The sequence below is a fragment of the Hevea brasiliensis genome, chromosome 8 (genome assembly GCF_030052815.1).
Source record: "Hevea brasiliensis isolate MT/VB/25A 57/8 chromosome 8, ASM3005281v1, whole genome shotgun sequence".
Classification (NCBI taxonomy): Eukaryota; Viridiplantae; Streptophyta; class Magnoliopsida; order Malpighiales; family Euphorbiaceae; genus Hevea; species Hevea brasiliensis.
Genome location: NC_079500.1, coordinates 7,696,052 through 7,707,089, shown reverse-complemented (window position 1 = coordinate 7,707,089; position 11,038 = coordinate 7,696,052). Strand labels below are relative to the sequence as shown.

Genomic DNA, 11,038 nt, shown 5'->3' with positions numbered 1-11,038 from the left:
TCAAATTTCTTAAATTTAAAAAACAAAATAAACTAAAATACTGAAAAAATAAATAAAATTTTTAAATTAAATCTTTTAAGTCATTTTTTTTTAAACTGAATTCTACTCACTCCTATTTATTATTGTTAACAACTTTCTACTTTTATTTTGAAAATAAATTAAAAATTCTTTGAAATTTCACTCTATCTAATATTAGTCCTTCAATCCAGTTTCTAAATATACTATAGCACTTCTCATTAATCAAATAATTTAAATGGGAGAGAAAATATTAAATAAATTACCATTTAATCATTAATTTTATTATTATTATTTTTTTTTATTTTAAAATATAAATTAAAAAATATATAAAATTATTGGTTTCAACAATCACATTTTTTCTGTGGGATCAACAGTTAAATAAATTAAAAATAGATGAAATGATTAAAATGTTCGATCAAACAAAATTTTTAGAGATTTTTAATTTTTTTTGTTTTATAATAAAAAATGTAAATATTAATCTATATTATATATATAATTATATGAATTGGGAACATTGGCTATCTCTAAATTCTCTTTTATTCTTAAAATTAATTATAATAATATTTTTATTATCTAAATTAATTTGAAAGTTTATATAAATTTATAATTCTTAATTTTAAAGGTTATATAAATGTAAAATTTTTATTCTTATTTACACTTAATTTTAATTAAATATAAAATTTTATAAAAAAATTAAACTAAAATAAAAAATTAATTTATATTCAATGAATATTAAATTATAATTTTAAAAAAAATTACTACAGTAATAATAAGTATTAAAAATATAGATGGTAAATAAATACATTGTTACATGATTAAATTTACATATTTATAAAAAATTTATAATTTTATATAAAATTAAATTTTATTTTAATTATAATTCATCTACTACATATGCCAAAAAAACATATTTATGTTAATTTGATATTATATAAAATTTATTTATTATGTAATTAAAATTTTAACAAATTACATATATAAAAATTAAAAATATAAATTATTTTTAATTAAAAATTAAAAATTAATTTGTTATGATAATATTTTTTAATTTAATTATATTAAAAAGTTAAATCACGAGAACAAGCGTTGAATACAAATTACATACTTTAAAAAATACTATTAATTATAAGATATAGTATTAAAAAGTAAATTAATTTTTTATATTAAAAAATTCTGGCAAAATTATTTGCCACGTGGCACGACTTTTAACGTTGCTTTTGTATTTCTTTTTTTCTCTCATTTTTGTTCAAGCTCTCCTATCTGGGAATTGATAGAGGGAGCAATCGAATCAATCGGAGCACTGTGTGGCCATGGCAGCAGTACTGAGCTACTGCAAGCCTTCGCCATTTCTCGGCAAATTTACTCCTCTCTCTGTAAGCCTCTCTCCTTCCCTCTCTGTTATATGCAGTTGAGGTATTACTGATATTAGTGTGAACTGGGTAATTTCAGTTATTTTGAGGCGATATTTTGGTTCTGCCTTTTCTTCAAATTTTATGCCAGAAGATTGAATTTTTAGTTCTGGGTGGTTGTTATTTGTGTGAATACTGAATTGTTTTGTATAGATTTCAAGCTACGTGGACTTAAAATTTGAAGCGAATTAACTGTTCATTAATTGGATTATACAAGCTAGCTCATCTCATAATTCACATTATTATTTGAGGTGCAATTTTTTGTATGATTATATATAGTTACAAAGGTGAGTGATTATTTTGATTCATTTGGAAATTCAACCAAAAGAGTAGTTTTCGACTGCCTTTTCCTGAATATTTAGCAAATATCCCTGCAAATGCTAGTATGATTCTACTGTCTTGATCCATTCAGGCCTTTTCACCTCTGTAGTATTATCAAGTTGCTTCATGCTGCACTCTGCAAGCATCATCTACCAAGATTGAAATTGATCAGATCATTGATGTGTACCTTGTAAATCCTCACCCCTTTATTTAGTAACAATAGAGAAAATAGTGAGAGATGTTCTACATGGGTTACTTTCTTAGGTTTCCGTTTATACATCCTTAGCGTTATGATGGTGCATTGCTTCATAAATTTGCTGAGCACTTGTTAATGATGAAGTAAGGAAAAATTACATGAATAATTGAATGGACTAACACTTTTTGTCTTGGAGTGTTTCTGACCTGAATATCCTTTTCGATTAACTTCTTCTCTTGAAGATATGATTATCTATGTCATCTATTCATACAAGAAAGATGAGATTTCCATCTTATAATTAGCACATATACCCATGGTAGACATGAAGACACAATTGTAAAATATTTTGACTTGGAGACTTAAGCTGGTTCTTACCTTTTCTATGATAGCAGTCCAATGGTTTGCTTCTTTTATTTTAGGTACAGAAACTCTGCAATTGGTTGATTGCCCACAATTTGGTCTCAAAATGAACAGTAACCTTTGAGCTGATTTAATTTCCCTCAATTTTTCTGCATGCTTTACTAAAGTGTCCTAGAGAAGGTGTCATGGACTGAGATCCTTTAATTATAAAAAAAAAAAAAAGAGAGATTCTGATGTGCCTGGTTAAGCCTGATTTTGTTCCACATATTTAAAATAAGAAAGAAATTGTTAGTTTAGTTGATCAGAAGATTATTACTATGGTTTCATGCTCTCTCCCCCTTTCCCTTTCCCTGGCTTTTTGTGTTATGGCTGTATGTTCACTCATGCACTTCTGTTTGGTTAAAATTATAATCTAGTTATTGTAATTGTAGGGAAAACCATCATCCCAGCAAAGTGTTAGTAGTTCATATCAGATGTGCAAAATCAGTGCACTCTTTTGGGGATCAAAGAAGTCTGTGGAGCCAAGATTATCAAACTTTCCACAACAGGATTTCATTCTAACAGGGTCAGGCTCAGAGGTGTTTGCATATGATGCTTCCATTGTAATTATGACTATTTAGTGTCCTTCTCCTTCTGTTTAATTGTTAATTCCTGTTTATTCATTTTAAATTCAGGGAGGCTCAGCAAACCAAGTGGTACCTAAAAAGATATCAGTTTCAGTGATTTCTTCTATCTCCAAGGTCTCACCAGTTGAATGGGATGCATGCAATCTGGATTCTACTGGCCCTGAAAAACTTAATCCATTTCTTACCCATGGTTTTCTTTCGAGCTTAGAAGAGTCAGGTTGTTCTGTGAAGGTTAAGAATTGTTGCTTTGTGCAAACTTCTCAAAGTTTATATCATTAATTGTTAGTTTATATATCAGTCGGAGCAGATGAGGATAACATCCATTCTTTCTCATTTCGCTACTTCTTTTTCCAATTCTAGATTAGGTCTCAATTTGTGGAAAATTTGTAATATCTTACATGAAATATGGACTGCTTCTCTTCATCTTTGAGTGAATTGATGGGGCTAAAAGTGAGTGTATTCTACACCTATCTTTTATGAGCACTAAGCTACATGACAGTGAACCACTTCAAGACCTTAAAACTTTGGTTCATTGCTAGAGCAATTATTTAGCTTTAGATCTTTTATTTGATATTAAGCTGTATGAACAGTTAAAGTAAGCTTGAAAAATCCACTTATATTCTAATTTTTCATTTCAAGCGATTGCAGGAAACAGGATGGATGCCTAGCCACATTGTTGCCAAGGATGAAATTGAAAATATTTTAGGTGTTGTTCCACTCTATCTTAAAAGGTTCAGTATCCACTATGTTATTCATACAGCAAATTCTAATATAGCTTCTCCAACAATATTTTCAGAGATTCCATTTAAGCACTTTTTCTACTTTGGTGTCATCTCATTTATCTTACTTTGGATGTGCAGCCACTCATATGGTGAATTTGTTTTTGATCATTCATGGGCTGATGCCTACTATGGTTTTGGGTCTCGATATTATCCAAAGTTCCAATGCTGTGTGCCTTTCACTCCAGTTACTGGTCCAAGGATATTAGTCCGTGATACCTCAATCAGAGATCAAGTTTTTGATGTTTTAGTTTCTGCCCTAAAGGATATGACGGTCAAGGTACCAAACTACCAATCACATTACATCAGCTTTCACTCTGTGTGTGTGTGTGTGTGTGTGTGTGTGATACCTCAATCAGAGATCAAGTTTTTGATGTTTTAGTTGTGTGTGTGTGTGTGTGTGTGTGTGTGTGATACCTCAATCAGAGATCAAGTTTTTGATGTTTTAGTTTCTGCCCTAAAGGATATAACGGTCAAGGTGTGTGTTTTTTTTGTTACTGATAAATCATTATCCTTTTATCTTTAATTCTATCCAAACAATTTTTTTCTCTCTTGAGTGATTGACGTCAGACACGGACATTTCACCAGTTCTATTTTGAAATCAGTGAGGGGTTTTAGCACGTTGCATTCCTACCTCTGATAAAAGTGCTTTTGTGAATCAGTGTTCCTGGGATGATTTTACATATAAATGGTTATTCTAGATTGATGTGCTTGCAATGGATCCTGTAATAAGAAGGTTGAATAATACACAGACAGAGCAATAAGGAGGATATGATATTCTCCACTAACAGAATACAGAAACAAGAAATAAAACAAAGCAAATTAACCTTTAATCACACCGGAGATTGACAAAAGTCTCCATTTTAAAACTTTATAATAAGTAAATAATGGAGAAGCCCAGAAAATCATTTGTTTTATAACAACTTCTAAGCAGGAACTTAATCCTTAAAATCCCAAGATTCCACTACAGTTGGACACACCGCATTACAGTGAATTTGGTGTAGTCTCATAATCTTTATGCACACTTTCCCTTACCAAATCCTTTATATTGCTCTTTGTAACTTCTTTGAGCTTGCTTGGTAGATCCAATTCTTCTCTCAAATGATTTAAGTTAGATTCCAAATAGGCCAAGAAACTGCATATTGTAAAGTGAGATCTGTTTATGACTCACTGCTGTTATAGCACATCATGCAGATACCAGGAAATAACTAGACGCTTGCCCGGCAAATTGTGCGATAAAATTTCTTATTGCAAATATAGATGTGAATTCATGTTCATTGTATCAAAATGATGGAATTTCTTCATAAAAAACATAAAAATTTAATCGTTCCATTATACAAGAATCGTTTGTCAAATCACAGGCAACATCAGATCAAATAAAAGAGTGTTTGAAAACCTCTAATCTGAATGAGAAAAAAAATCATGAAGACTTTTTAACAAATCAAAGTAGCTGTTCTTTTGAGCACAACCTTTGATGGTGTTTAGAAAATGAGATTGTTAATTCTTGAAAAATCATTTAGGAGACAACTTTACCTCCAATTTCCTTATTGGTTTGCTCTTCAATTTTGTTTAGGGATGGACCTGTTCATGAGTGTAAGAATGGTGCTTTACAGAGCAGTGATGGTGATAATGGTTGTTTAGTTTTTAGGAGGGATATCCTAAGGCATGATACATCTATAATTATTTAAATTAAAATTATAAAACTTAAGATTTTTAATTTAATAATTATCAAACATAGTTAATAAAAGAAAACTATTGTAAATTAGTTAATAAAGGACATGAGGGGTTAAGTAGTCTATATAGATACATTAGGAAATTTTATAAAGCTACATATTGACAGTATAAACCACCAATTGTCAATACTCTATAGCATCCAATTGTCAAAAATTCTTAGAGATCACCTTTATTATATTTATATAGATATTTTGATGCCTTACTAAGCCTTCACACTTTCAACAAGTCATTTTGATCCTGTGAATGATTGCTGATCAAGCAGAATTATTGGCTTTAGATGGAAACTTAATTATCCAATTACTATTAGGCAAAGGGAGGATTTGCATTCAGAAAACAGGCACTAGGGAGAGTAGGCAATTTTCTCCATAGAAAGGAAAAAATGACGTGTAGGTGGTGAGATAGACAAATGAACCTCTGTTTTTGTCTTTATATTATTCAAATCCATAAACACAAGGTAGAGTTTGAATGGGTAAAAAAGATGTTGAAGACGGATGAATATGTTTATTTATTGTGGTTGAACCTCATTATTCAATTTATTTTTTGTTTTGTCCATTTCTTCACAATTCTTTTGCATAATGCAATGCATAATTGTTTGTGGATTGTGTGACTTTAATTAAGTTGCTAGGTTGCTGTTACTCTTAGTTGAATTCTATGATTGTTAAAAGGTGTTGTTGGTCTTTTTTGGGGGATCTCACACTCTGTACTTTTGAAGTGTTTGTATTTCCTTTACTGTTGGAACCTTAAAATTAGTTTGCTATTTTAAATTGTTACATTTTTCCTTATTAACATGCATTATGCCATTTGACAGTCCGAGGTCTCATCACTGCACATTACCTTCCCTTCAGAAGGAGAGTGGCACAAACTGAAGGAAAAAGGATTTCTGCAGAGGATTGGAATGCAGTACCACTGGAAAAATCGTAATTATAAAGAGTAAGTGAACCATAAGTTGTCTTGCGAAACATAATAATATTAAAATACATCACTCCGCTTGTTGTATGTTCAACTGTGATGCTGAGTTTCTCAAATACTCCTTTAAGGTGGATGAACACTTTTTGGATTTGCTTACACTTTTATGCTGTATCATTAAAATGTATCACTTCGCCTGTTGTATGTTCAACTATGATGCTGATTTTCTCACATACTCCTTTAAGGTAGATGAACAATTTTTGGATTTGTATAAACTTTTGTTTGCTGTATATTATATGTTTTTCTAATACCTTAGGACATGTTCCCTTTCCATTTCTGGGTCCTGCTCAATTTCCCTGTTCTCAATTCTTGCCATCTTGTCTGCAAATTTTTCATCAGAAGCATGTCATCCTTTAAAAACCCTATATAATGAGAATGGGTTTATACATGCAAGCCCCTTAAATTTTTTTTTTTTTTGGCCTCTGTTCATTGTATTTTAATCACTTGCATTGATCATGTTTTGTTACAGTCAAATATGTTAACATAAAAATGTTATTATGTCCATCATGCAATGCAGTTTTGATGAGTTCTTGATGGATATGAAGCAAAGTAAAAGGAAAAATATTCGTCAAGAACGCAAAAAGGTGCATCTCATTTTCTTCTTCATGCATACCAGTCCTTGCATGAGTTTCAATTGGGACTTGGGACACCTTCTTGCAAAATTGTGCCTTGGGTCTCAGGATAATCGATCTTCTTTTCCCAATATGGATTATTCGAGAAAATACACCGACACACATGCGCATGCTATTTATAGTTAAAAATAACTTCTTTCTTTCTCTTTTTTTTTTCCTGCTCATATCAAATCTCCTTCAAGCAAAATGACATTAATACTGGATTCTTTGTTGTGATCTAACAAAGTCAACATACATTAGTGCCAGTTAAAATTATCATGTACAATGGAAAGGTATAATAATCATGGAAAAGTTTAGGAACAATCAAATATGATCATTTTAGTATATTGCTTAAATTTACTACATTTATATGGCATTGTGAAGAACCACTTGACTGAGAGATTTCGCACAAGTAAAGAAATAGGTTGGCTACAGACAAACATTTCTCTTAGCAGCATTGTGCATTTTTTACTTCATATACAAGCAAAATTCAAACTTTGGGGCCAGCTTAGAACTGTATATTGTTTCTGAAAGTTGCTATCTTCAAATGACCGTGTTATTAGAAAATATTGATTTAAGAAAGATAATGATAATTCTTGGCATTGTCCCTCCACAATCTCTGAGTATTATAGCAGCATTAATTTAATCAAATCAAGAATCCTAGTCTAGTTGTGTCCTCTTTATTACAAACAAATTTACTCTTCCTCCCTCCCTCTTTGACGTAATGTGTTAAGTGACAGGTGCTTCCATGGTCAGTTAGCGTCTACATTGAACATGAAAGTCACCACTTTCTAACTCAACTTCTAAATGCAGATTTCAGTGCAAAACTTGACTATGAAACGGCTTCGGGGTTATGAAATAAAGGTACTTGGTTATTTGTATTTGCAAACGATGAATGTTATTGGCAATTTATTGTGTAATTTTCTAATCTGTTCATGATCCTGCTAGCAATTTTGATGCGGAGCATTGTTGGGTGAAGAAACAAGTCACATAACAATGGAAGCATGCTGGTGTGAAAAGGGGAAAAAGTAGCAATTTTAGCAAGTTTGGGCAAAGTTGATTTTTCTGGATAGCAAATTTCACCTAGGACATCTTGTAAAGACTTCTAGCAGCTGTAGAAATTAGATTAGAATTAATTAGGAAGTTTCCTATTTTATTTAGAATTTATTTGTTTCCTGCTTTATCTAGGATTTACTTTTCCTATTTAGTTTATACTTTTTTATTGTGTCTTAGTTTATCTAAATTTCCTAAAAAGTAGATTTATATTCCTATTAGGTTTAGGAGTCTAAAACACTGTAAATAAACTTATTTACGTGTAATCTGGGGAGACAGATGGTTATCAATAAAAATATTGCAGAGAATTTTCTCTATTTTTCACTCTTATGCATAGAGTGTATTTCTATTTGAGTTTCACGCTGCATCAAATTTAGTTTTGCACATGTATGATCAATCTTCATTGGCCTTCGTAAAATTGCATTCTATGGTTATAGTCTGCATTTATCACATTGTTGGTAGTTCTTGGTGTCTCTTGGAATTTATGGATGTGTACCACTAGCATGAAGTAAATGCAAATCTTGGAATAAATTCATTATTGAATCTGAAAAAGCATATATTGGGAAGTTTGTTCATATTGCTAACATTAGTTGTTATGACAACATAGATTTGGTACTTTCTGCTTTGACAATTAGTGACTAGAAATGACTGAAGGTTTTTTTTTTTTTTTTCTTTTTTTCATGTTTCGCAGGCTCGGCATTGGGATTCCTTCTATAACTTCTACCGGAACACCACTGATAACAAGTTTGATCCATACCATTAAGATCTTTTTTCCTGCCTTTGAACAAAATTTATGCACTTCTATATAATTGCTAGAAATCTGCTTGTTATACTTTTTTGAATCACATGAGATGCTTCAAATGCCGCATCATTGATGTATTGTTTGGTATTTTCATAGGTGGGGCAGTCCTTATCTAACAAAGGATTTCTTTCATATCATGGGATCAAAGATGGGAGATCAGGTGTTACTTGTTGTTGCTGAAGAAGGGGATGAATTTGTTGCAGGAGCTCTTAATCTTATCGGTGGAGATACCCTGTTTGGGCGTCTGTGGGGATGTCACCCAAGAGCCTATTATCCTAGTTTGCACTTTGAAGCATGCTATTACCAGGTCTGATCTGATTACTTGAAATTTTCTCTTTCTATTTTTCTTATATTATAGACGAAAAAAATGGGGTAAAAATTTTCTTTGCATTGTTGTCTCTAGAGTGTTCAGTAAAAGAATACGATCATTTTCACCGTGGACCACATTCTGCAACTCTATGTTTGCTATAACTTAGTTATGCTATGCTCTATTGATCTTCTTCCGTTTTCCTTTTAAGTTCTGGATAGAAAGTTAATTTTGGGTAGTTATCCTCTTCCATCTTTATATCTCTCTGGCTCTCATGGCACACCTGAGGATAGTTGGAGTCTCCATAAGGGAAAAGTTGCAGTAATAGGAATGGTTTTCTTGAATTTGTGGCATTGATTTAGCGCTAGCAATATGCATGTGAAAGTCGTTAGTATATGAAAAGAATGAATGATTATTAATCCAAAACCTGTTCTTCATAAATAGGCTATAGAAGCAGCTATTGAACTTAATCTGAGCACAGTTGAAGCAGGAGCTCAGGGTGAACATAAAATTCAGCGTGGTTATCTTCCTGTGACAACTTACAGCTGCCATTACCTTGTTGATGATGCTTTCAGGAAAGCTATAGAGGAATTTCTAGCGCGAGAATCATCTCAGGTACTCCCCATTTATGCTGCATTTTGGATTCCTGTCTTTTTCAATGATTTTAGCTTTCCTCATCAATGAACTGCATTAACACTCTTGCAGTAGGATACGGAAATAATACATCAGGCCATTTATTCTAGAACTATTTTTCACTCTGTTGCTTCTCTCCTAAAATTTCATTAAGTGAAGTCATTGAAGGTTAATTATTGATGCGTTCATATTTGTATTTGAGAGAGGAATTTCTTTTGCTAAAATCTTAATTTTGGATGAGGGTGACTTTGGTATAATAATAAAGTTATTCGATTAGTGACCTGAAGGTCACGGGTTCAAGCCATGAAAACAATTTTTGCAAAGCAGAGGTGAGGTTGTTTACATCAACCCTCCCCAATGCTCACAAGTGTGAGACGCTTCTTCATGTGTTGGATAACCCCTTTAAAGTCTTTAATGGGGAATAATGGTTAGAATTATGTTTATGAAATCTAAAAGTCCATCTGAGAGTCCAGTTTTCTCATTGAAAAGAATGGAATGTTTTCTATGTGGCTTTGCCTAACTAATGATTCTCCTTTGCAGGTCAATCTTGTAATGAAGCTAATACGTGATTCTGGTCCCTTTAAGGAGGGGATACACTAGACGAGCAATGGTGTAGACGTAAATAAAATTAGTAGTTGGTCTTTGTGATCATTCTGTAAATTTATACTTCCAAGAATTTGTATATATATATATAGAAGTAGAACAGCACTTTTTGTACATTTTTGGAAAAACAAAATATAGATATATTATTTAAGAAAAATTTTATGCATAAAATGCTATTAAAATTTATTAAAAATAACTTGATAAATATTAAAATTTTATTTTCAATAATTAAAAGTTAATTAATTTTATTTAATTATTTATTTTAAAGATGTTATATTTAATTAATTATGTATATTTAATTAATTTTTAATCACCCTTAAACCATTTATTCATTTAATTCATTTGTTGAACTACTTCCTTGTTTATCCGGTTTTTTCATCGAACCAATCTAATCCATTCATCTGGTCCCTTTACCAGATCGATTTGGATCGACTTTAACAACGGTGGTTTATTATTGGATCGACTTTAATAATAATAATAATATTATTATTATTATTATTATTATTGACTATGGTGGTTTAGATTAGGCCTAAAGAATTTATAAAAAAAAATCAAATGACAATTTAGCTCAGTAGTTCTAATATGGATAATTTTAATTAGAATTAAACTTTCAATTTTGA

At 31.2% G+C, this 11,038-nt stretch overlaps 1 protein-coding gene across 2 annotated transcripts; it reads left to right on the top strand.

Annotated features, from left to right (window-relative positions):
* The first annotated feature begins 1,239 nt into the window (after positions 1-1,239).
* Positions 1,240-10,534, top strand: LOC110651064 (uncharacterized). Of its 2 annotated transcripts, XM_021806253.2 has the most exons (13): positions 1,274-1,391; positions 1,840-1,938; positions 2,736-2,882; positions 2,979-3,161; positions 3,579-3,661; positions 3,791-3,989; positions 6,252-6,373; positions 6,927-6,993; positions 7,834-7,884; positions 8,765-8,817; positions 8,972-9,182; positions 9,627-9,797; positions 10,356-10,534. In XM_021806253.2, exons 3-13 carry the CDS (start codon positions 2,778-2,780, stop codon positions 10,413-10,415), a joined length of 1,305 nt encoding a protein of 434 aa, XP_021661945.2. In that variant the 5' UTR covers positions 1,274-1,391; positions 1,840-1,938; positions 2,736-2,777; the 3' UTR covers positions 10,416-10,534. The 2 variants fall into 2 exon arrangements, with proteins under 2 accessions (XP_021661944.2, XP_021661945.2); XM_021806252.2 differs by lacking the exon at positions 1,840-1,938 and having other exon boundaries at positions 1,240-1,391.
* The last annotated feature ends 504 nt before the right edge of the window (positions 10,535-11,038 follow it).